Here is a 25,912-nt window from a genome sequence, read left to right on the forward strand (position 1 = left end):
CTAATTAGAAAAAGGATTCATCTAGAAAACAATATTCTGAGTAATCAGTGAGCAACATGATGGTTAGTGTCTGCCATAAACTGAATGTCTTTTGGGGGTTAACCACATCAAAGGAGTTGGGGCTCCTTAAACCGGCCTATTGTGACATTTTTGACAGACTTGAGGCAAAAATCAAAGAGAGCTTCATCTTCCTGTTATTGCTGGCAGTCCAAACTGCAGCTCACAAGCTGATCACGGTAAGACTTTAAGGAGAAATGTTTTTCAAAACGCATGAACAGGAGACAACTTTAACAGTGAAGCTAAGGTTTGGACCTTAACACACCTCATCACAACAAATCTCTACTTTTTCTTTGGTGACTGTTAACTCATCATCTCTAGGTTCCCTCATTCTGATCAATACCTGAAGGAGAATCCTACAACATTTATTCTTAAAAAAAAAAAAGCAAAGTACAAAGCGAAAAGTAAATCAATACTCCAATGGAGAGTTAACAGACCGGTCAATACAGCATTAAACAAGCATTAGATGTGTTCTCAAACACAAACTGCTTAAAACAATATGCATTAAAAACACATAAGGTTCAGTTTGAAATGTGTGAACTGTTTCAACATAAGGCTCCCCCCCAAAAAAAATGCAGCTTGATGCAGAAGTGTAACTTCTTTTAAGCGACAGAGATGTACAAAGAGCATTCTTCACATTTTTCTTTGAGTTACCATAATGAGTGGGCCTCAGCAACCAGTGTGCTTTAGAGCAACGATCAATTCGGAAGCAACTTCAAAGCAATCTCTAACACCACATCATAAGCCAGTGGAAGAAAGCTTCTTTCTGTCACTGCATGCTGCATCTACACGGGCAGACAGGCATGCAGCAGTGTGGCTACGCTGGATCTGTTCTCATTATTGCTGGTGGAAAACTCCAGCCCCTACACCAGAGCGGTGGAGAGATATTCTGCTGAGCACTGCAGGCAGGGCAACCCTGCACCCCTCCCTGTAAAGAGGGAGGGGGGAGGGATGGGGCAGACGAGGCCAGGCTGGAGTTTCTCTCCTTTGATGGGATGGGGGGGGGGAGGTGTGCAGGCATGTAACTAAACACACTTTCAGTATGATCAGCTAACCTGCGAGGGAACGCGAGGGCACAGCCATGCAGAGCTACAAACTTACTGACTCACTGCTGTGTGGCAACGGAACTTGTTGCACAATCAAGACATTCAGCACGTAAACACAGATAAGCGTATGACTTCAGACCAGTCATTTCTAAAGTTTGTTCACTGAATCCGGGAAAAAAAAGGTGAAGACTTGTGTTTGAAGCTGTTGGAGAAGTACATGAAATAAAGCTGGAAAAACACATAATGCAAGGTGTCTTTTCCCCTTATGAGGTAGAGCAAAGCGGATCATTTCTGTGGTTTATGTTTCACCGGGTGTTGATTACATTCAGCATCTCTCCCTGCAGCATGTTAATCACAAACAACACAAGTTTTGGCGCAGTTTGCCTGGCAGCTGCCTTAAGCAGTTTGTTCCAGTTCTCGCTCTTGTTAAGGGAGCTGAAGTCCCACTGCAATTACGACCTAGGATTACACAAAAAAAAATGATTTTCTTTTATTTTTTTTGCTCTTGCTGAGATATTTGCAAATAGAGACTTCCAGGGGACTTGGGGTGAGCTGTTTAGAAAAGAACTGCAATAAAACCGTCAGGATACAGAACACTCAGTCCTTCTCTGTTTATGGTTATTATTATTATTGTTTTGCTCAAGATGAAACAGATGGGAACGAAAGGAAAAAGAAAGACAGGTTAATTTAAAAAAGAAAGAAAGACAATGAAAGAAGACAGTTAAGGAAAGTTGAAACATTCCACTGAGTGTTTACCTTTACAATATGTGAAGGCAGGGACTCCATTTCTGACGCTTTCTGAGCAAGGGTCTCCAAATTGACCTCCTGGGAGATCCTGCGTTTCCTGCGCGTGCTCTGGATGACGCCTGTTGGGGCTGCCTGGATGTCCCGGGCCCCGTTCTGGGACCCTTGCACCCCTGAGGTGGCCTGATCTGATGAGACAGAGAGAAAAGGGTTGTCGGACGGCGCCCCTCCTTCCTTTGAGAGCCGCCGTGATCTGCGTAGCTGCGTTTGGGATTGGAGTTGTGTCTGCGCTTGGGACTGGGACAGAGGCTCAGTCTGGAGTGGGGGTTGCAGTGGATCTGAGGGCTGCTGGGGTTCTGGGGTGATATCCTGGATGATTGGCTCCTGGATCTTTGGGGGAGCTGGAGCAGAGGGCTCCTGGGAGTGTACCACCACGGGCTGTGGATGCGGGTGAGGTTGTGCATTTTGTGTAACGGGGTAAAAGTCAAGCGCATGAGGGTTTTGTTGTTGCAACTGCTGATGTTGCATTTGCTGAATTTGGAGCTGTTGCTGTATCTTTTGTTGCTGCTGCTCATGCTGTATTTGTTGCTGCTGCTGTAGCTGTTGCTGGACATGCTGTTGATGCTGAAGGATTTGTTGCTGCTGCATTTGTTGATGGTGCTGCTGCTGAATTTGCTGCTGGATTATGTGATGTTGTTGTTGCTGCTGCTGCTGTTGCTGGCGCTGTATTTGCTCTTGCTTCTGTAACTGCTGCAACTGGTGCGGGGGTTTTGCCTGTGTTGAATAGATGGGTGGGTTAGGTAGGGTTGTTCTGTTGCCTTGAAAGGTCTGGTAGTAGGCCGGCAGGTGCTGCTTGGGCTGACCAAAGGCCAACTGGAAGGGCTGCAGCACTGAGCTTCCTCCTGGGTGTAATGCGCTGTGCTGCTGGGGGTTGAGGGCCCCAGGTTTCAAGGTCTCTTGAAAGGCCTGGGATTGCTGCTGCTGCTGCTGCTGCTGCTGCTCCCAGTCCATACCACGAGCCTTAACGGCATCTCTGTACACTTCAACAGCAGGGTTCGCTCCCAGCGGCTGCTTTTCTGCAGCTCTATTTGGGGGCTGTAAGCCTGAAGTGTCGTGCATGGACTTCACAAATGCATTCTGGGTCCTTGAGTCCGTTACATTAACTCCGCCAATGAAATTAGCAATGTTTTGTCCCCAGTTCGTCATAGTATTCCAGGGGGCGGCTCTCTGCTGCTGGGACAGGGATGGCTGCTGCTGACTGGGCTCCTGGTGCGCCCACTTCATCGGCACAGTCTGCTGATAATGACCCCTGCTCTGGTCTCCTTTATCTGGGCTGAAGATGACAGAGTTGAGGTACATGTGAGGGCCCTCTTGGTTCGAGGTAACAGTACTTGCAGCCTCGCTCTGTCCAGGGTCTGAGGCGGTGCCACCCGCAACATAGTACGAGCCCTCAGGGTGCTGAGAACCTTCCTTCATTGCTACACTTTGTTCGTTGAAAAATGTGATGCGTTTGCCCGTTCTTTTGGCGCTGGGTTTTTGCTGGGCTGGTACGCTCATGACGGGCATGAAGAAGCCGAACCAGGTGAGTATTTCCAGCGAAAACCAGCTCTAAATGCTCCACTTGGTAAATATATATCAAACCAAAAATGAAAGGGCACCCACATTAAGTTAAAGCTGTGATTCTACGTTGACTTCAGAGTGAGCAGTTGCGAAGTTGATCTTCTCTTCCCCCTCTGAAGTCCTTCAGTGACCCACTCAGAGGTTGCTGGCCTGGGGGTGAGCAGATCTGAAGTAGTCCACGTGTTTTGCTCATTCATGGGCAACACCCTGCATAGAGAAAACGAGAGAGAGGTCAAGCATTGAGCCATCAGACCAAAGGGGTCCCCACAGGGAGGAGAAAGGGGGGGGTGGGGGGGTCATTATCAACCCCGCCTCAACCATGTAAAAACCTGCTGTTTGCTTTTTCAACAATAGACTTCCACTGAAAGGTATCTGGTGTGAGAATAGAGGAGGGGAGGGGCAGGTCTACACTGTGTCATTATTCACTAAGATCACATGACACAGGGATAATGTCCTACTTGCAGCTGAACACGTACACCTGATCTAGGATGTACGTCGATGGCTAAAACACCCTGGAAATGTCATGACAGGATAGTAATGCACAAAAATGAATGACAGGGGACATAAAACACCCTGAGAATGTGTCGTCACTTCTTACAATCAAAAACTCCTTTATGGATGGACAGATCAGTAACGGAACGCGTGCTTACTTTCCTGCCAAACTACCAGAACAGGCGGAAGGTTGAAGGTGAAACCTCTCGTTTTTTGTTTTTTTTTGTTACAAACGATGACTCATCAGAGAAAAAGGGGAACCCGTGCCATTTGAACGTGAACGCACACTCAAAAAAGAGCAACTGAAAGTAAGCAAGCAAGCATGAGTCACGATGACAAAATCAGCGCATGAGGGAGAAGGAAAAAAAATAAAAAAGAAAGCAGGGGGGAGAAAGTCAGAACAGCCTTGCAGGCTTTAATGGATGAAAATTGCTGTGGCAACCTGTGATGATGATTTTTTTTTTTTTGAAATACTCGATGGTAAGCCTTTTCGAGCAGATTTTGACACAGTGCAGTCTGCCAAGTTGCAGGATGCACACAGATACCCACTGTTTCTCTCTGTTCTTGCTCCATCTGTATAGACTTCAAGCTTGTCACTGTTGTGCAGCATTCCAAAAAGAAAAACCTTTTAAGATTTTTTATTAAGCTAAAGTCATGTATGTATTAAAAGCACATTGAAAACTACTTGTTATCCCGGTTGCATAAATTAATACTAGACTCTCTACAAATGGACTTGGCAGCCTTGGCAGTGACTGACACTCATCACCCTTTACTCCGGTGGCCTAGTAAAACACAAGCTTCTTAAAATAGACAGCTGCAGCTGTTCAGATCCTGCATTGGCTCCATGGCACCACAGGGCAAGGAAAGTGAATGACCATGCAATGTGGCTGACAAATAGTGCTTGTTTGTTTGTGCATCAGCTATACCACGTGATGCAACACATGCCTATAGCAATGTGGAAAAACATGCATTTAGAATTATTTTTTTTTGTTGTTGTTGTTGTTGTTGCCCAGAATCGGCCTGCATTGGAGCAGAAACATTTTCTTTTTTTTTTACTGCTGATCACTGAGCGACCATGCTTGTTGTGAGGCAAAAGGGGATCATCGTGACGCATCACAAGTGCAACCTTACACAAGCCGAGGGTTTAGCCCAATAAACAAAGCAACACGTTAAATTGGCTTACAATAAATGTCAAGCGCCATTAGCCGCCCTAATCCATCGCCGTTTCTTAATTTACATCGGCCCGTGTGGGACGGCGCGCACACATCGTGCAGCGGGCATCCACAAGGCCTGCAAGCGTGCAGGAGACGACAAAATAAAGACAACATGCTGAGTCCGTCCACGACAACAACTCTTCCTGGACCTCCCTCCTCCTTCTCTCTCTACGTCCCCTTCTGCGAACAGCCGAGCTCAGCGCAAATGACGAGAAAACCTATTTTGTTGCAGGGACGGATTATCCAGTCCGTTACATGCCCCCCCCAAAGCTGCAATAAATGTAGTCTTGTGTGACGTTTACACCCACCACAGATCGATTCAACTTGTCAACAGGGTTTAATACGTCACGTCTTGTTCTATGCACTCGATCGGCTTTGATTGAGACATTAAAAAAACAAAAAAAAAACAGTGTGTTGGAGACAGAAAAGAGGCATGGTGAGCTCCCGTATGGAGGCGTTCGTCGGCAGCAGCGCCGAGTCCGTCTCTCTTCTGCGAGGTAAACAAAACTTTTGTCAGCAGAGCTTGTGTGCCACAATAACATGCACTGTCGAACCACAACAACAACCCCACAGTCATCGACACCACGGCTCCAGCCCTGTCTGTCTGCTGTCCCCCCCCTCCGCCCCCGATACTCACTGTGTTCGTCATGAAAGCTGCTACTGACGGCAGCTCAGCTCAGCTCCGCAGGATCGCATGCTCGCAGCTCCGCGCAGCCAGCAGAAGCAGCAGCAGCAGCAGGCCCCGGACGATACAGACCCGCGATGATGACTGCATTCATCCCCAAGGTTGACTCATGCTATGCTGCTGCTGACCTCACTCACGGGTACTTTTTTTCCCCCCCACCACTAGCCCCCCTCCTCCCGCTTTAAAGTCAAGAGGAAAAAGGGGGTCGGTGCATAAACACGAGTTCGTCCCGACCGGAAACGCAGCGATAATCTGCAGAAATGCAGGCTCAGTGCCGCCGCTGTCTGTTGCACATTATTGCACTAGGATTGCACACACAAAAAAAACCTCACTAGCAATGCGGCCTTTGGTGTACATCGAGTCACTCCGTGTTTCTGCCTGTCTTGTGACCCCCCCCCTCCCTCCTCCTCCTTTTCCTTTCCCCAGCCATCAGTTCGCTGGCCACACCCACTTCCATGCCCAAATAAGGTCTTCCTATGAAACGCAAGGCGCTGTAATTTACGGAGCAAGAGCCCTCTCAGTCCATGCGGGAAATTCCGACACACATGGGAGGAACGTGGGGATGGATGGATGGAGAAGGGCACACCCCGATTAACATTCACTTTTCTTTCCAACTCAACACACACACACTTCCTTATTCTGACGAATTCTTCAGGAAATGTCTGCGTGGTGTTTTCACATGACACAGCAATCCAGGATGTTATTTATGGAAGCTGAAGAATGGCCCCAGATGTAAAATAAAATGAAAAAAAAAAACAGTTTTGTTTAAATTGAAGCTGTTTAAAATAGTTGGAATACAATAAAATACAACTACACATGCATCACAAATCAACCTATCCTGTAAAGAGTTCAACATCTACACTGTTTTAATACAGAACATTTTGTATATTTATATTTGTAAATATTGTTTATTTATTAAATTGCCTGCGCTCGTTCATAGATAATTATTTTCCAGATACTCTCACTTGGTTCTTATTGCTTCTTCTATAATTTCTATATTATATATTCTATATTTCCTACTGCTATATACTGTAACAGCCAAATGTCCACCTGGGATTAAGAAAGTATTATCTATGAAAAGTTTTTAAAAAAAAGAATGATTTGCACAGCTGTAAATAATTATTTGTCTTCATGCCTAATCTGTTCATTATTTTCTTGATTTCTCATAAGGTGTGGCACATGTTTCTGGACGCAGAGCAGGTAACTTTCCAGGGATTTTGTCAGCTATCTATAGCCCGCTCCTTAGCAGGTCCATCCATCCATCATCCCAACCGACGCAGACTGTTTAAGTTGGAGCTATCACATGTGTTCATCTAGATTGTTGCCGTTTTGTCTCATGTTCCACCACGTGGCGTTTTAACAGAAAGTAAATACTGTAATGTTAGCATTATTATATAGAAATCCAGAAGGAGAACAAGCAGTATCTTATGTCATTTGGCCCTTTTGAGATTGCGACTATAACAAAGCTCTGCTATCACTACGCCTTTAAACGTTCATATTGATTCTGCAATGGCGTTATATTGATGTCCAAGCCCGTTTCACATTGCACTACAGCGTTGCAGAAGCATGACAGAAAAAAAAAGAAAGGGCTCCACACACACACATTACTGTTTCCCCCCTGTGGTCTTAAAGTGATCCTATACTGCCCCTGGAACGCCTCTGTTACTACCTCTGATGGGGGAGGAGCTATAGGGGGAGGGACAACTTGGTCCCACCATTATGCCTCTGTGATGAATATTAAAGGCGAGGTGTTACAGTTGTGTAATTATCGTACCTGGAGCTTGCAATATGAAAAGCACAACAATGTAAGGCCAATGCTCCGGATATTTGAAGGCCACACAGATTGGATAACCAAACAGTTACCAGTTTCATTTTTTATGCAGAAACGAGTTGATCTTAAGTGCTTCAACCAAAGCAAACAGCATGGTCACTTACCATAACTGTGTCACTGGAGTTCACTTGGGTGACCAAGCTTTCAACTTGTCCGTGTCTGTCATAATGAGATTTAAACTCGCTGACATCCTCTTTAGTCCCACTGAGCCAATTGTTAGCGACTGTCTTTTTTTAAGACTTGTTAAAGAATTAAAGTTCTTGAGCGGGGTATTTACTGAGGACTTTTATGCCATACGAGCGTGAACATTTCTTTTGCTCGAGTCAACCCAACACCTCTCGATCCATCTCTTTCTTTGTGCAGCTCCCTCTAACCCACTTTCCAAGCCTGACACAGTTACAGCAGATGGCTGCTCAACATGAGTCGCTGGTTCTGTTCGAGGTTTCTGACTCTTAATTCAAATATCTTTTATTGCGCAAGTAAATCGGACAGAATATATTTCAGACTCATTTTTATAGTCATTACCATTGTGCATGTAACCCTGATGGTGTTTGAAGCTCAGATATATTGATAGGCACTAGAGGTAATATTTAAATAAGGTAGTTAAGAAATAAAGTGCAATAACATGCAATGTAAAGAACAGAGAAACAAACAGAGTACAAATAATACTCAAATTAAAAAATAAAAATAAAAAACCCACCCACCCAACCGGTTTCTGACTCTTAAAAGACAATATTTCTTGTTGAAATGTTGCTTAGACTTAGTGCTGTGCTCACGGTGGATTGTGAAAGTGTCTTGAATTATATTTGCTCTGACTTTATGCTATGCAAATAATACAGATTTATTGATTGACTGACCTGATTTAAGTCATAAAAAAACAATAACCCATTCATAGACCAACTGACCTTTAAGAAGAAGAGGGAACAAGAAGTGCAAAAAGCATCGCTCATAATTTACGACTCAGTGTGAAACTGTCACAGATCACTGGGACATTTGAATAGAACCGTCCTGATTTTAATGTTGTTTATAACACCTGTTCTTGTGCTACGAGTCTACAATGTCTAAATGAAAAAGGACCCATCATAATAGTAAGTCATACAGCCAGCCTTCTATTAAACAGTGTAGGAGACATTGGACTATTAGAGCACAAACATCACCAAGCATGTGGCAGACAGACTCTGCAGGGCACCAGTCTCCCCTCCTGCTTGTTGCTTGCTTGAAAATAAACTGAATACTGTCATAGATGCAGTTGACAAGAATTTGAGTCTGACATCAGATGTCTACCTCCTGTGAATCAGCGTGGACTGACTGATCATTTAGTTGATGCACAGACGCACACAACCACCAACTGATAGAACATTTGAACAGATATGTAATATCTCCTATTAAGGCAAATTTGCGTTTTAAGTCACCCTTAAGAGATTTGGCCTTTTCACTATTTTTTTTGTAGAAACCTTTTTTTATTCTTCACATTTTCTTTTATTATAGAACGCAACCCTCTTATCTAGAAATGAATTGGCAGATTAAACTATAAATGAAAGTGAAAATACAACAAATATGTTTTCAAGAAAAACCTCTAATAAAAAGAGAAAGGAGATTTTTGAGACATGCCCATTTTTAAAGGCATAAAATGATCTTTACTTTATTGATGTGAAGTAATTTTATTTTTATTTTTATTTTTTGTGAAATAATTTGAACATTGTTTTTTGTTTATTGTATTTTCGTGCTTTTCATTTTGTTTTGTATTTTTGATATGTCTGAAATAAATTTAATCAATCAATCAATCAATCAATCAATCAATCAAATACTGATTCCTCCTATTTAAGACTGACAAAACAAAAGATGGCTTAACTTTTGATCAGGATTAAACCAAATCATTCACTTTTGTTGAAACTGAAATGCATCCTTCACCACAAAGTATAAGAAATGACACACAAGGTGTTTTCTTTTCAATGGGACGTTTGGGGATTTTTTGACATGTCATGAATGCGTGTGTACGTGAGGAAGGGGAGAGAGGGGGGTGAGGGAGGGGGGAGGGGGGTGTCGGCCAGGCTGTCAAAATGCTAACTAGTGCGTAATTAACCATCAACTGCCCCATTAAACAAAGCACTTAGCATAAGTTGTCATGCATTATCAAACAGCCGTGCAGTACTTACATTAAAGTCTTTCCCTCCATGGCACACACGTCTTCATCTCCCTGTTTGACGCTCTGTTCTGCAGAACTCACTTTTTCAGATTTCTCCTCCAGTCTTCACTTCCCAGAGTCACTTTTCGACACACTTTAGCTAGCAATCGACACTCCACAACTATCCATGGGACCTACCTCATGTAACTTGATGAGAAACGGATTGCACTGGTGGAGTCGACAGTGACTGTACATGCGGGTTTAATAGCGGTTGGATTGTGTACAATTGCTGCTGCAGTATTGATGATCTGGAATATTAAGATAGCGCCTTTAACGGCTCAAGCGCCAATGAAAAGACGAGTTGTGACGGGCAAGATAGTTACCGTCTCATACCCGGATGTTTGGTCAAATATTTTTCACATATTGTACAACTCCTTGACCGAATTTTTCCAACCATAGAAAAATGAAGATGCGTGCCATATGTTAAACTAATATTTTAAATATATAATAATCTATGGAGTAGGCACACATTTAAAAAAAAATTGTATTACGCATGCGCAGACGAATGAACGCTACCTGCCAAGCATGAAAACCTCGAAAGACATATCTACAGTAGTCTTCACGAGAAGCTTGTGTAGTGTTGCATTAAATTAGTTAAATTTCTCGACACAATAGTAGGCTACAACATATGATTTGCATATCGTCTTCTAGGTTTGTTGCAGGCTAAATATTACGCTGCCAACGCGTTTGGGCGAAGGCGGAAGTTGTAGAAGTGAACTCTCTCGCTTTTTGACAGACGAGACTTTGTCAGTGGTCTGTTGACTTTCTGCTAGCCTGCAGAGGAAACACAGTGTAAAGAGAAGGTCGTGTAACAAGTTTGCTAGTTTTACGTGTGTTTCATTTAAGTGCAAAACACTTTATCGCGAAGTCTTTCCAAAGATCAAGTACCAGTTAACGTAGATTTCAGGGATAACAGTTACTTTTCAGGGATGCAGGTGCAGAGAGTGGTTCTCAACTCGCGACCAGGTAGGACAATTGGTTATTTTTTGTTTTGTTAATAATTGCTGATTTTTTTTTTTTTTTTAATCTTTTGAACATTAATGCACCCACGTGGCTAACTTTTGCACAAAATGCTTAACATACCGGTGCTTGCAGGTAAAAATGGGACCCCAGTTCCTGAAAATTTCCGGCTGGAGAATTCGACTTTGACAGCTGACCTGGAAGATGGGGAGGTTCTTGTTCGGACGCTTTACCTTTCAGTCGATCCATACATGGTATTAAAACAGCCACAGTGCACCTACATTTTAAATTACTGTGTTTTTTTTTTTTTTTACATATTTAGATTATTGTCTTGTAGGATCTTGCTTCACAAAACTGGGGTTAGTTCCCTGTATGCATTCACGTTTGAGTTCAGATTAGAAAAGAGGACTCCAGCTGTTACTTCTCACTAAAACTAAGAACATACAAATGTGTTACAATCTGGTGTGCACGCTGAAAATATCATCATCATCATCATGTTTTGTGTCTTTTCTTTGCAGCGTTGCAGAATGAACGAAGACACTGGTGCAGAATATTTGACTCCGTGGCTTTTGTCCGAGTGTGTGGATGGTGGAGGTGTTGGCGTGGTGGAGTCCAGCCGCTGTGCAGGTTGCACGAAGGGAGATGTGGTCACAAACTTCAACTGGCCCTGGCAGACCCATGCTGTTATGAAAGGAAGCCCCTTACAGAAGGTGGGGCATTTAACTAATGTGACGACATTGTGAAATGTGGAATTTGTCATATTTTAAGAAAGCCTTTTTAAAAAAAAAATCGGATATTACCTTCTATCTGTCGCAGGTTCATCCTCAGTTGGTTGATGGCCGTTTGTCGTACTTTTTGGGAGCAGTTGGTATAACAGGCCTCACTGCACTTTTGGGAGTAAGGGAGAAGGGGAATGTGACCAAAGGGGCAAATCAGACAATGGTGGTGAGCGGTGCAGCTGGGGCATGTGGCTCCATTGCTGGACAGGTAAACACACCAAAATCAAACCAAAAGTTCCTCACAGGAGCTTTTGACATCAACATTTATTATATACAGTTTAAGAAACCCTATAAGCATATAGAATCAAGACAATCACAGATGCTAACAAAAAAAGAGGATTCAACTCTGAAGACAATAAGGTGAAATCCTGACTGTATTATTTCACCCTACTTTTTTTTTTTTTTTTTTTTTTGAAGATTGGCAGGCTGGATGGATGTGTGAGAGTGGTTGGTATTAGTGGTTCTGATGAGAAGTGCAGAGCTTTAGTGGAAGACTTGGGCTTTGATGCCGCCATCAATTACCGTCAAGAGGACATTCCTGCAAGGCTCGAGGAGAGCTGCCCTCAAGGGATTGATGTTTACTTTGACAACGTGGGCGGAGACATCAGTGACACTGTAATCAAACAGGTACTGCTTCAGTTGTACCTGTCCAAGGAAAAGTCTTCATTTTATTATTATTTTGTATTTTTTTGGCTGTAAAATGTCAAGATTCTTTTTTTTGCAAAGTTCATTGACAAGACTGTTTTTCAGCAGTGAGTATTTTGTGTCTTCTATAAAATCTATCTCACATGAGGACCTCCAACCTTCTTCCTATCTCCAGATGAACACCGGAGGTCATGTGATCCTGTGTGGGCAGATCTCACAGTACAACAAGGATGTGCCGTATCCTCCTCCCTTGAGTGAGGAGATCCAGGAAGCCCTGCAAAGCAAGAACATCACCCGGGAGCGTTTTATGGTGCTAAACTACATGAACAAAGCCGACAGTGCCCTCTGTGAGCTCAGCCAGTGGGTTAAATCTGGACAAATCAAGGTAACAAGGAAATTATGATAATGTGTGGTCGACTGTGTGGGCGTCCTTGTTTGCAAATTTTTGTCTTCTTCCTTATCTGTATGTTCACATTTAGTATTTCTGCTTCCACTCCTGCAGGTGCTGGAATCTGTGGTTGACGGCATTGAAAACATGGGAGGTATGTTGATTATAAATTACCTCATGGTATGACCTTTTGGTTCGCTAAATCATTTTTTCCATTTCTTTGCAGATGCATTTTGCTCCATGATGAAAGGGGGAAACATTGGCAAGCAAATTATAAAGATATCAGAGTGAATAAACAACCCGTAGCCTCCGGGAGAGACTGCTCTCTCCAGACACTTTGGGAAAATAAACAGTGGTCTTTTGCATCACTATCATCAATAATAATCTAATGAACCCTGGTTAGATATTGCATTGGATTGGCTAACACCAGCTGGTTACTTTTATTGAAACATGTTCCTGGAAATGTTATCGAAAATATAATAATATTCTATGAGTACTAGTGAGATACGTTTTGAACATCAGTACTTGGATTAGACTTTTGGCATTAGGTGCTGCGGTAAACAATATGAGGTGGTATATTGGAGCACTGCCTCATGATGATAATCAAAGTGTTATGTATTCTTCAACAGTTTAACTCTTAAACTGTTGAAGAAACTCCTAACATTAGAACTGTTTAGTATGGAAACGCAACCTGCCAAAAAGTCAAAAAACAACAACACAATTGATATCACAATTCAGATTTATTTCAATTAAATTTACCCTATAGCCTAAAATAAAATCATTTACCTCATAGCAGTGGAAGATTACATCAATGGGTTTATCCACAAAGCTTATTCCACAAGGCAACAGCCTCTTATTCTTAAAACTACACCCCCTGTATGCGCACTGATAGTTATACACTGTTAAATGGTTCAGTATCAGGCTTAAAAAGTACAAAGGTTTGCTAGTAACAGCACTTGTACCAACTTTATAACACTGTCATATTGAACTACTTGTCTTTGACTTTATTGACCAACTGAACTCTAAACTGTGCTCGCTTACGACACAAAGCAACAGCCTCTTAGCTAGCATTTTTTTATCTAACTGAGGCTAGCTTTATTCATAAAACTATATGCCACCCTGTGTGTGTAATGAGGCTGGCTTGTTAATAAGTAGCCTACAAAGGCTAGCTACTAGCAGCATTTGAAAGGTTGCACCATTGTTCCAACTTTATAACGATGTCATATTGAACTACTTGTCTTTTACTTTATTGTGCCATCATCGTTTGATATGATTTATTGTCTCTCATGATGTAAAACCAAATTAATTTAGCTAACACTATTTAGTAGTTAAGCTTACTACCTGAAGTGCTTTTTTTTTGTTATATGAAGAAAGTTAGCTGTAGCTAGCTAACAAGGCCAGGACCTGCAGATTTCTCCTGACATCATTTTGAAGGAGGCAACAGACAAAGCTATAACAAAGTGAAGTCTTTATCCTTGATATTGTGTAGATGTAATCTTGGTCTGTTTTTTCATAATACCGATTTATTTTAAGATTTTTAAGTAGCAATAGCGAGTTAATTTTGTTTCCAGCTCAAGTTTTAGCAACAAAAATAACCAGAGTGATGCTACAGTATTAAACTTATTTCATGTTCTGGTTTGTTTTGTCTATATCAACTCATCTGATTATGTCTGACTGTCATTTGTCAGTGTCCAGCTCCATATTGCTCTCTACTGTGTTCCTTTATTTAACAAAGATGTGAAGAAGAAAAAACAACACAAAGTATAGGATAGCCTATACTGTAATGAACATTTTATTCCACAGCACTATAAACCATTGATAAAATAAAATAGTGGTTGGCTCTGATTTCAGTTGTCACGAGAAAAATATGTGGCAGGTGTAAAATCATCTTCAATTCATTCATATACTTTAGTGTTTGAACATAGGAAGAGATGCAGAATAAGTCAAGTGAACACCACTTCATCACTACTGGTATATTCCTTCATGATGGTACTTGTGTTGGACTGGATGTCTGTGTTTTTCTTCTTCTTGTGAATAGCCAAATGAGTGTACAATACAAAACAATCACAACCAGAATAATGATGAAACAAAATCCATGAGCACCAATGAACTATCAAAACAGTCTCCTCAAGACAAATGTTTGGTGCGTTTCTGTAAAAAAAAAGAAAAGAAAAAAAAAACATGCAGAATTTGATCATTTGGAGATGTAAATATAATGCAGTCGTCTCTATTGCCCTCCCAGTCAAATCAATACTGACTCCTTGTGGACATAGCTTGTAAGAGCATCATCATTAAAACCCATCAGTTTGAAGTATCTGTCTTTATGGTGGAATTATACACTTGGTTAAGCTCCCATTAAAAAAAAAGAGTTGTCTATGAAAAGAGAGAGGGGCGGTTATTGAACCATTGCCAGCGTCAGTGCACATAATTGAATTTTCTCAGCTGTTCTAATATTAAACTGTGTCTTATCACAGCGCTAAGCAATTATTCTTCACTCACACAGGGTATGCTTTGAGAAAAAAAAAAAACTTTAGTGGAACATTGCTTCTATTAAAAGCCTTGATAAATGTGGTCTTCACCCTGGTTGTCTTTTTTTTTTTTTTTTTTTAATGAGATCGCTTTGTTCTTGCGGAATCCAACACCTACTACAGACTGGAAAGGATTTCATTAAAAAGAGCAAAACACTCTTTGACAGACAGTTACCTGCTCTCCCACCTTCACACAAATTAAGGAATCATCATTCTGAGGCAACACAGACAAACGTGTCTTCACACAAACACAAAGCTGGGAATGCTCTTTTACCATCTTCGCCATGTCCCCGAGAGGCGGGCATTTCCAGTGCAGATATAATATAACATTTAAGTGGGGGGAGAAAAAAAAAAGAAAGAAAAAGAAACCACTCAATACAATCTGAATCAATAAATAAAAAAACAACAATCGTATATTACTTTTCATCCCATTTCACCACATCTTGGAACACATTCGTTTTTTTTTTTTCTTCCCCGCCATAACACATCTCGATTGTTTATACATGATGTTTGAGTTCACTGAGCTACTGTGGAGTATAAAAACATTGTCCTGAAATACTTCTGGGACCAGCGTGTTGTTCGAGTGCTCACATTCCTGAGAAACAAACAGCTGCTTTCTGTATTCACGTCTGAAGGAGCACGTACACTTGGGCCGGCTAGCTCTATTATTGTGAGTGTTTGTAAAATAGCATTGAAGTATTTGATATGACTATCCAATGCAAAATACGAGAGGTTTTTTTTTTTAAGTGGCAGTCATGTGCAATGTAATAACTTAAAAACACTTTAAATCGTTTAACTACAGTACACAATTGATTTTTTTTTCCCTTCTGTCGATTTCCTGTAATTATGTGGAGGATAAACTTGAAATAATGAACATCATAGGCTGTATTACACGTGTCATCCTCACCAAAAGAGACTGGTACTACTGCACTCTGTCAAGTTTTGAACTGAGGAACAGCTCACAGTATACAAAACGAGGCATACGCACTTCCTTATTATTATTCACATGAATTGTATACCGGAGAGTAAACAGGAAACAGGAGGATGGGTTTGGCACGTCCAGCCATCTTAGTGAATGACGATGATTTTCAGAGGGAGGAATAAAAGGTAAAATCTTTCTTATTCATCATTTGGCAGTGGTGGAGTGGCTATCAGCCAAGGCAACACTTCCAAAAAGTGCTAAAGCTCAAGTAAATGACTCAGCATACAGCATACCGCAGCTCTTACTCGGTGCACTGTCGACTGCAGCACACATTCAACAGTCCTCACATTGCTCAATTCAGCTTGTTACCCTTATGTCTCCCAAAGTTTTTTTCTTACACTGTACACATTGCTATGAATATGGCCAGAAATGTGCTCACCAGTGCTTTACAATAACATGCATATTAAGTAAACAATACTATCTAGAAACAGGAGAGTGACCGATGTTCTGTGAGGTGGATTTGGAAGGTGAGTAGAAAGAAAGGAAGGGAACTGAGGTGTCCAGGGATGGATAGAGACAGCAAAATAGATCTGCGAGTCAGGCTCAGTGGGGAAAATCGTGGAAGTGGTTGTGGTGGTACAGTGCAATTACTGTCAAGAGGGAGAGACGCTCTTGCTGTGTTCCCGGAGAAGAGGGGCGGGGCCTGTCCAAGCGCGGTAGACCAATATCAGGCTGAGGGCGAGCGCCCACGTGCGGACCGGAGACAGGAAAAAGGCCACGGAGCCGTAGGTCTCCAGGAGGAAGTAGCAAGAGTGGGCCTGCCAGGTGAGCAGCAGCAGCATGAAGACGTGCACAGCCAGAGTCCGCCAGCGGCAGCCCGGCCGCAGGAAGTGGGATCGAAAGGTGTTGCCGCGGCAACGGTGGTGGAGGCTCCAGCACAGGTAAGCGGTGAGGGGCATGTTGAAGAACAGCATCTGGCAGGGATTCAATAAGTCAAGTTAAATGTGATTGGTGTGGATATCACAGAACAGGTTGATAACACATTTATTAGTCGGGCATCGGGCCGTGCTTTGATACCTGTTTGGCTTGTGACCCCCCCCCCCCCCCCCCCCACAGTGACCATGACTGTGATGTTTCCTCATCAGATAATTTAATCTCTAAGATTTTTCCTGTAAAATGTTTCAATTGTCTGATGACTCATCCTACACTCAGCGGTGTTCACTAAAATGTTTGACCAATAAAAAAAAGCTTTGTCGAAGCAAACTATCCAATCAAATCATCCCAATGTTATGTCCCGCCTTCTATCTTGTGATTGGTTCTTTCCCGTTTCATTTTCTCAGCTCGTGTTGTTGGGTTCTTGTGTTGCCTGGGTTCTTATGATGGTTCTTGTGACGGTCGGGTTATATATGTCTGTTGGGTATCGTGCACTATGGATTCTTTTCTGTTGAATTGTATTTAATTATTCTTAGTATTTTGCATTTGTTATGTTCTTGCTGTTGTTTATGTTCTTCTGTGTTTGCTTTAGTTTGTTCTTGTTTTTGCTGTTTGTCAAAGCACTTTGTAAACCTGTGTTTTTAAAAGGTGCTACATAAATAAAGTTATTATTATTATCATTATTATTATTATTATTTTGAAATACGTCACGACACAGCAGTTAAGATACTCTCCCAAGTTACGCTCCATGGGAGACTTTAAAGCCTGTACATCAAAAATATAACACATACAGCACTTCTGCAGGAAGTCTTGCTCTTGCACACGCTGCAGAGAAAAAGATGTGTCGTCAATCGTTTTCATACCTGAACAACCCCAATGACATAAGTGAGGCTGCCCTCCAGAAAATGTCCATCGATGAACACCCCGAAGGCGAAGCAGGCCCCACTATGACCATCAATCAGCTCTCCTATAAACCACGGACCTGAGAGGGGCCGAAACATCACACACTGTTCAGCTATTTATAAAGGAACATGTGCAAGATAACAAGGACATCATGTACATCAAGATATCTCATTTTATTACCAACGTGTATTTCACTTGTAGAGAAAGTAAAAGAGTGTGTAGCTTTGAGCAGGAGACAAAAAGGGAACAAGACAAAGAGCTTGACTCACCTAAGGCTGTGCACAGGTTGAACAGCAGCAGAGAGTAGAAGAAGGTGTCCATTGTACTGACATGATGGAGTGACATGCACGCTTGAGAATAAAAGCCTGTAGATAACAGACAAAACAAAACTGAATGAGTATTTTTAACAACAACAAAAAATCTTCTTTTGAATGATGAAATTGGCATGATCCATTTCTGTCTACAATCAGACTCTGCAGACTTTGACTCAAGCAAATTGCGCTGAAGTTGCCTGTATAATATGCTGCATTCATGTGGTGTCGGACACCTCGTAAAAACGAGTTTCCAAGTTGTAAAATGCACGGAACAACGACTCAGAAACGAACAAATTTCCCTCTGGGAAGGGCGCTGGTGGCGCAGTGGTTAGTGCACGCGCCCCATGTATGGAGGCTGTAGTCGTCCAAGCGGGCGGCCCAGGTTCGAATCCCACCTGTGGCTCCCTTCCCGCATGTCATTCCCCACTCTCTCACTCCCCGATTTCCAACTCTATCCACTGTCCTATCTCTGCATTAAAGGCCAAAAAAGCCCAAAAATAAATCTTAGGAAAAAAAACTTCCCTCTGAGATTAATGAAGTCTTTCTGATTCTGATCTGAAACTCAGAAAAGAATTAGGTGCCCGATTTACCGACTTGACGTCAAAATCATCTTCACCTGGGAGTTAAAATATATTTTGTCAATTTTAAAAAATGTTATTAGTTCACATATTGAACATCAACCTTATGCTAAAATATTACTTGTAACAGTTACATTCCATAGATCTTCTTGGTAGCATCAACTCTGTTTTTTGCCGTCGTGTGAACACACTGAAGTGGGGAGAACGACTTCCCAACTCGAGCAGCACATGAATGCAGCATAAAACTAAAAATAATGACAGCTCACCTCTTCTTGAGGGAACACTCAGGAACCTGAAGGCCAGCAGCACGCCGACATTCAGCAGCATGGTCAAGATGAAGGCCACTCGGGCCAGGACGTAGTGGTCTGTGAGGAGGATGAAGGACTGCACAAAACTGAAGCTGGGAGTCAGGTCGTCCTCCAGAGTAAAGTGTTGCTCCCGCACCGACGACCGGCCTGCCGCGTCCTGAAGAACACGCACACAAAAAAACACATAAAAAGAGAAGAACACATTGTTATGTCTGTAAATTACTTATTATTATTAAATTAATTATTAAAGTAGTGAATCAAAGCCTGAGCGCCCAGACAGCAAACAAGACCAACTGAGTCATAATTCAACTCAAGCAAACAAATTTAATCAGGACCTATAAAATATTCAGAAGTCTCAGGACACGTTTCAGTGGAAGATAAATGAATGCTGTACCGACCTCCACTTTTACTCTGATGGTGTGCAGTCCAGTGAGGTAGAGAGATGGATCCCACAGCAGAACGTAAAGAGGACCTCCAGCAGAGTCGCATTTCCCCAGAGGCTCCCCGTCCACGCTAACGTGCACTGCTGTGATTGGTGCCTCTGAGAAGGCCAAGATCCTATAGAAAACAAGGGAATGTATGAGACGTTGTAATTCTGAAATCTAGAGGCCATGCACTGGAGACCCCATGTGCAGGGGGCTACAGTCCTCGAGGCCATCCCAGGTTAAAGTCTAACCCACTAAGGTTGTCAAAATGTTCCGTTTCGCATCACATGTTTCAAAACGATACAATCTGTTTTACTTGAATGACCAATAGTATTGAAAATACCTAAGCTTTAAAAGCACTTCCTATCTTCAGTAATAAGTTTAACCAAAAGCTACTGCCATTGAAAGAGAGGGAGCAACGTCTGCACTGCACAAATACGTTAAAGGAATGTAATTTGGGATTTAGACGGTGTGTAGGAGTTTGCCTGCATTTGTGGTAATTACAAACAAGAAGCGACCCCGATTCGTTGCCTAGGACTTTAAATATATTTATCGAAAGGGTTTGATTTTTTTTACAATCATATTGAAGTTTAAAAATCTATTATCAGGACAACCATTCCCTCGACGTATGCTGCATGTCTTCCTGTTTGAAAATCTGTGCTAACTATCTCATTTAAATCGCAAATAGGCAAGTCATTTGTTGTCCCCAATACTAACATGACTTTTAATACCAGGGCAACAAATCATGATAATGTTATAAAAATACCCCGGGCAGGTGCTCTGCAGAAATGTGCGTGCAGGACATCAGAGAAACCGCGTTGCCGTGGAAGCATGTGTAGCAGAGCCACTGGAGCCCTTAAGGATCAACAAACGACTGAACAGGCACCTGATGTGTGTGGACCTCCGTATACGGCCAAGCGGCTCCACTCCCGGGTGCAGGTACTGCGCGTCCTTGGGGTTGGTGATGAGCACCGCGGGCCACTGCTCGAACCTCAGGTCAGAGAAACTCAGCAGGTCGTGGTCAAAAGCCAGAACCCTGTACCTGGAGACAGGTGTGTGGGACGCGGGGTTACAGCAGGACATTTGTTCCCCCCCCCCCCCCCCCCCCCCCCCATAATAAATAAAATCCAACACAAAAGCATGATATGGCCAAGTAATATGATTCATTGTAATATGATAATGCAACCAGGGTCCATATGCAGCATTGTTTAAATTAATGATCATTTAAGAGACCCCTGCCCATTATGAGTCATTGAGCCTCCTAGCTACTGTAGCTAACAGGAATGTGAGTGATGTTAGTTTCAACGGTGCTGACTTAAATATACCACAAAAAAAGGTTTCACAGCCTTCTGCAATGCAAAAATAAAAAACAATTACACTTTTACATCTACCAACATCGCATGATGGAACACAAATCATCTTTGGACTAATGTTGCTTCATATAGCAGGAAAAGTAGAGAAGTCTAAATAACAGCTAATCCCTTTAATAACTTCTAAAGATCTTCTGTTAATGCCTTTGAAGACCTGCAGATAACCTGTGAGATTACTGCGGGGATTTTTATGTAAGAGGATCAAAATCAAATAATAATAACAAGAGGAGTTTAAAAAAAAAAAAAAAAAGGACACATTAAGTCATCTTGTCTTCTGTCATACCTGCGATTATCCATCCAGTCGCCCAGTTCAAGCTCCAGAGTACCTTGAGGATGCCGGCTGTGGAGGACGGGCATCAGGCCGCCCAGTGTGTGCAGGTGGCCACACAGATACGCAACTGCAGATCTAAATACAGCAAATGAAAGAAATCTCCGTCATCATATACTGTACGTAACCATCATTTGGATTTGAACATATTATTGAAAATCCCAGAGAAGTATTAGGTTCTTTATACCAAGATATTCTGATAGAATCAAGCTTTCATGTCAAACAAGCGATGGAAAGGACTTAATGTTAACATGTATTCATTTATTTATTTAGCGACAACAACGTGTTTTTCTTACCTCATCAGGTCACGAACTCCTGGAGAAGGGGAAACAACGGTGGAGGTGGTGTAGTGGCCAAACCAGATCGACTGGTTGCTTTTCAGACTCTCAACTCTGAACGTGTCCAGCAAGTCCATTTGAGTCTACGATATATCGAGAGAGAAACTCTTATTTAACTACAAGTTCTGTGCAATATATTCAACATTCAACTAAAAGCATTACTTATTCCTTTGACCACATAAATAAAGATGATGAACTGTATGTTCCTTACGGGAAACTGACATTTGAAGAAATGTTTACCATTAAGAGTGTGAGGAAATAGGAAGTCATGTGCTGAAAATGGCAGTGTACGTTTAATCTCCTATTTGCTTATTTCTCATATTAACTAAATTTTTTTCTGTGTACTAAATCATGGCATTTCCTTATAGAAAAGCACAAGTTGAGCTTTGACTGTATATAAAGATGGACAGCAAAACAGCTCCCCAAGACTGAAGCCAATGTTTGGAGCTCCCACTGCTGAATGGCTGCAATATAGGTCATAAGCTCCGCCTCCTCCATGTTAAGAGATGGGATAAATTATAAAATTAAAATACATGTCAAAAAATAAAATTCAAACATGTTTTTCATCACTAATATTCGATCTTATCATATTGTTTTATGTTTTTTATGTTAAGTGTTCATTTTTCAAACAAGTTTGAATGAGTTCTTTAATGCTAATAAAGAGCGCATGTATTGTCAGAACTGACAGCTCTTGACATATACAGCCCCTGTGTGCAGAGTAGAAGAGGAGCAGTGAGAGGAAATGTAAAAAAAAAAATTAAAAAAAAAGACTAATATGAGAGTCATTGAACTTTCCATAAATGTGAGTGTGTACTTCAAACCGACACGAGAATCTGTTCTGCTGTGGGCTGTAGCAACCTGAGGGGTCTTTGCCATTTCATCTGTAAGTTTAATGTGTGCTTTGATGGGGGGGCCATGGCATTCGTCTTTTGTCTTCTTTTTTTTTTTTTTTTTTAAAGGGGAGGAGGCAGAGGTGGAGATGCATCGTCCATATTTATAGACAGTCAAGGGTTGAAATCTTTTAAGTCTCTTATCTTATCTTATCTTTACCTAGTTTGCAGCAAATGTCTCTGCATTCTGAACTGTGTGTAAATCTCAGCGACTGTTCATGTTCTGTAAATTAAAAAAGTGTGGGACAGCTCTACCTGGTTTAAAATACCAAAGAAATTGTATGGCCTCTTGGGTCCTGGAGTCAGAGTGGCGTCGGCGCAGACAAAGGAGTAGTTGCCGAAGGGAGTTTTGTGAACGTAGTGGAAGGAGCCAACTTTCTGATTGGCCGAGTATTTCCTTGAGGAAAATCGAACAAAAAGTCACCGTGAGCAATGAGATACTGTGGTCTGGGATGGAGCCAGCAGCCAGGCTCTTAATACAGTCCTCAGATAATTTCATGTGTTTTAATTGAATAAATAAATTAGGCGATGCGTACGAGACAGACTCTGTCTCGCGGAGGATGACCGCAGCATTACAAAAAAAAAAAAAAAATGGAGGTAGATGAAAGATCAATCAGCATTAGCGGCAGAAGCGGCGATGTCACATTAAACACAATTTGTGTCACAAAGGCAAGAAGAGAGTCGGTCTGTTCACGTAGCTTGAGCTTCTATTTTAGTCTTCAGGAAGCTCAGATAGCTTGGATTATTGTCAATAAATAGGTCTGCAGCGACTCAGGTTTCAGAGGCATTGAAGTTACTACGTGCACTGATCAGCTTCACACTCAGCCTGCTGCTTTAAGACGCGCAGGAGTGGACTGGGTGTAAATCAGACCTTTATCGTCGCACTGACATTTTGATACTGACCGGTAATAGTTGTTGGTGCTGTCCAGTGACATAATATTGAAGGCATCTGTCAACAAAAAAAAAAAAGAAAAGAAAAAATTAAGAGATTTATCAGAATGTTTAATTTTAAAGGAGTTAATGAGCAAGATCACAGAATCACTGCTAAAGACCAGAACGTCTCATGTAGAAAATCCCTTCAGTCATAAATATTTAATCCACAAATCACATTTTCTCATATTACATGAAGATATTGAACTAAATTGGCTGCCCACCAACAGATGAATTAACACACATCAAAAACGTGCGATCAATAACGGCAGAATAGCTGCCAGACAAATGCCAGACACAATAATGAGCTGTCTCTTCTCTAACAGCTACAAGTATCTGGTTTCACGTCTAATAGCTTGGGATCCAATAACAGCGGGGAAAGAAGCAATAAAGAGGAGGGGCAAGATGATTTCCAGCGCGACGCTAAAACCGCACACGCAGTTAATGGCTTCTTCAGAGGGCTTAATAGCGCACTGGCTACTGTGGGATGTGTTTGATTGAAGCAGTGGATCTGGAGAGAACATTAAGATAACAAAGTGCAGCGCGGTGTATTACCGTGATTTCCGCGGATGTCTATCCACCGCGTGCGCTCCATCACGCGGGACCTCTTCAGGACGTTGTGGTAGGCCTGCCACTCCACCTCGTGCTGCAGGGAGCCCACCTTACTCTCTGTTTTGGCATCTGTCAGATCTCCTGTGGGAGTGGGGGGGGGAAAAAGACACAGATTAGAAGAATAAATCTGCTTGAGATCCGCTTGTTGTTTTAACACTGCACTGAAACAGGGGCCACACCCAACAAGCCTTTTTCTTTTTATAATTCAAATACTTCTTAAGGATTCTTAAAACGGGTTAAAGGTGGGGGATTACTGTACCTGTCGCGAGCACTAGAGCAGGTTTGATCACTTCAATTGTGTCAGTGCAGAACTTTTCAAAATCTGGAATGCGTCTCGGGTCATGGAATCGGCTTATGTGAATGTCAGACACCTTGAACCAAACATAAAATAGACACACAATGAGGAATAAAAACAAGATAAAGAGGATTATATTCAAGCTTTTTGTTTGGTTTTTTTTACACTATTTCTTCACACAGTAGTATCAGAGTGATAAAACACAAAAAGGTGCAAAGTCTAACTACAACTTACTGTGCTGCTGATCTTTTTTTTTTTTTTTTTTACCTGACAATGACACACTTCAGTGGTCAGTGACCCCATTCTGTCAATCATTGAGAGAGTTCAGTGGGTGAACTACAAAAGCTAACCTCATTTAACAACACCTGCAAAGACAATCTACTCCTGTTAAATGTAGAACTACAGAATAATTACATATAAACAGAGAAAGATGAACGTAAATGCTTGCAAGCCAAAACATAGCGAGCTAGAAATACGGTACAAATAAAGCACACCTGTATAAACCAGAATATGTTGCTCAACTCGCCGCCGGGAAATGGTGGAGAGCTCCCCGCAGACTCCTCTCCATCCCCGGCTGTGGGGCGCTGAACGCTCCGCTTAGGGTGCCAAGCCGTGTCATAGCTGTCCAGCACCCAGGAGGTGATGCACGCCAGGGCCAGTCCGAGGATAACCAGCACACCGAACAGCTTCAGCATCCTCCTGTAAGTGGCGAGAGAGGGGGGCTAGCTGCCGCCGTCTGTCCCGGACAGTAAAAAAAAAAAAAAAGCTAAGCTACTGGTGGAAACAGCTAAAAAGGGGGGGGGGGCACGAATCACACTAACATGAACTACAGATATAGTGAACCATTTAAGCTACATGGCTAGGATCTATGACTCAGACCGTGTCTGTCGTTGCCATCGTGGCCCCCCAGGAGATGCATTGATGTGCGGGGTTCATTCGCGGCTCCCGTTCAGCTGCCTTCGGAGGCGGAGGAGGAGGAGGTAGCTCAGCAGGTTAGCTGACAGCTAGCTACCTACCAGCTACCAACACAGCACACTGACCGGTTGGATCGGGAAACGTCACAAAGCGGATGCGAGTGTGAGGAAAGAACACCCACTCTGACATGTTTTCCGGATACTGCAATCAAAGGCAATCATACCGCATCTGCCGAAGCAAAGATTTTTTAGGGAATAACAAAACAGTCACAATGTAACATTTTTTTTATTATTATTATTTAGATGAACGAGAATCCACCATTTATTGATAAGACATTTTGACATATAATCCTAAAATTAGAACAGATTTGTATATAGATATACATACAGATACAGATATGAGATGTGTATAGATGTTATATAATTTATAAACATTGTTATTATCATGTTAAACATTAACACAACTGATAAGTTTTGTATTGAGAAGGACACACACACAAACACACACACATATTTTTAGGCCCTAATATTGATTCAAGATTGTTCAAGGTTACAGTCTTTCAACACAGTTGTTTAAATTCTTGAATCTCCCACAATCCTCAACTATCAAGATGAACCATTGCTTAATACCCAGCATATATATTTTAGTGTTTTTTTTTTTCAAAATCTTTTTATTAG

At 42.0% G+C, this 25,912-nt stretch overlaps 3 protein-coding genes and 1 long non-coding RNA gene across 7 annotated transcripts in view; 1 reads left to right on the plus strand and 3 right to left on the minus strand.

The window, feature by feature from the left end:
- mideasb (mitotic deacetylase associated SANT domain protein b) overlaps positions 1-10,005 on the minus strand; it is a 29,222-nt gene extending 19,217 nt beyond the window's left edge. For 2 of the 4 annotated variants that reach the window (XM_061063164.1, XM_061063161.1), the window contains exons 1-2: positions 5,811-6,002; positions 1,860-3,674 (exon numbers count right to left, since the gene is read on the minus strand). In XM_061063164.1, coding sequence (XP_060919147.1) covers positions 1,860-3,413 — 1,554 coding nt within the window. In that variant the 5' untranslated portion in view covers positions 3,414-3,674; positions 5,811-6,002. Of the gene's footprint in view, positions 1-1,859; positions 3,675-5,810; positions 6,003-6,190; positions 6,268-9,845 lie in introns of those variants that run through there. The other 2 variants (XM_061063162.1, XM_061063163.1) reach the window with 2 other exon arrangements.
- Positions 10,006-10,601: 596 nt separating this feature from the next.
- On the plus strand, positions 10,602-13,011 carry ptgr2 (prostaglandin reductase 2). Its single transcript, XM_061063166.1, has 8 exons — positions 10,602-10,840; positions 10,970-11,088; positions 11,353-11,544; positions 11,651-11,821; positions 12,031-12,240; positions 12,434-12,643; positions 12,761-12,800; positions 12,873-13,011. Exons 1-8 carry the CDS (start codon positions 10,804-10,806, stop codon positions 12,935-12,937), a joined length of 1,044 nt encoding a protein of 347 aa, XP_060919149.1. The 5' UTR covers positions 10,602-10,803; the 3' UTR covers positions 12,938-13,011.
- A 356-nt stretch (positions 13,012-13,367) lies between these two features.
- LOC132993368 (uncharacterized) lies at positions 13,368-14,105 on the minus strand. Its single transcript, XR_009676459.1, has 2 exons — positions 13,731-14,105; positions 13,368-13,498 (listed from the first exon to the last, which is right to left on the minus strand). It is a non-coding gene; the product is annotated as an uncharacterized LOC132993368 (long non-coding RNA).
- Positions 14,106-14,410: 305 nt separating this feature from the next.
- tmem62 (transmembrane protein 62) lies at positions 14,411-25,318 on the minus strand. The gene is given in 15 exon segments (XM_061063165.1): positions 14,411-17,070; positions 17,893-18,011; positions 18,202-18,297; positions 19,091-19,289; positions 19,531-19,690; positions 20,444-20,599; positions 21,211-21,333; positions 21,552-21,676; positions 22,739-22,880; positions 23,387-23,432; positions 23,969-24,106; positions 24,285-24,396; positions 24,815-25,021; positions 25,024-25,056; positions 25,200-25,318. Coding segments are annotated over 15 exon segments (2,034 nt in total). The 5' UTR covers positions 25,257-25,318; the 3' UTR covers positions 14,411-16,749.
- Between the last annotated feature and the right edge of the window lie 594 nt (positions 25,319-25,912).

The sequence above is a fragment of the Labrus mixtus genome, chromosome 18, assembly GCF_963584025.1.
Source record: "Labrus mixtus chromosome 18, fLabMix1.1, whole genome shotgun sequence".
Lineage (NCBI taxonomy): Eukaryota > Metazoa > Chordata > Actinopteri > Labriformes > Labridae > Labrus > Labrus mixtus.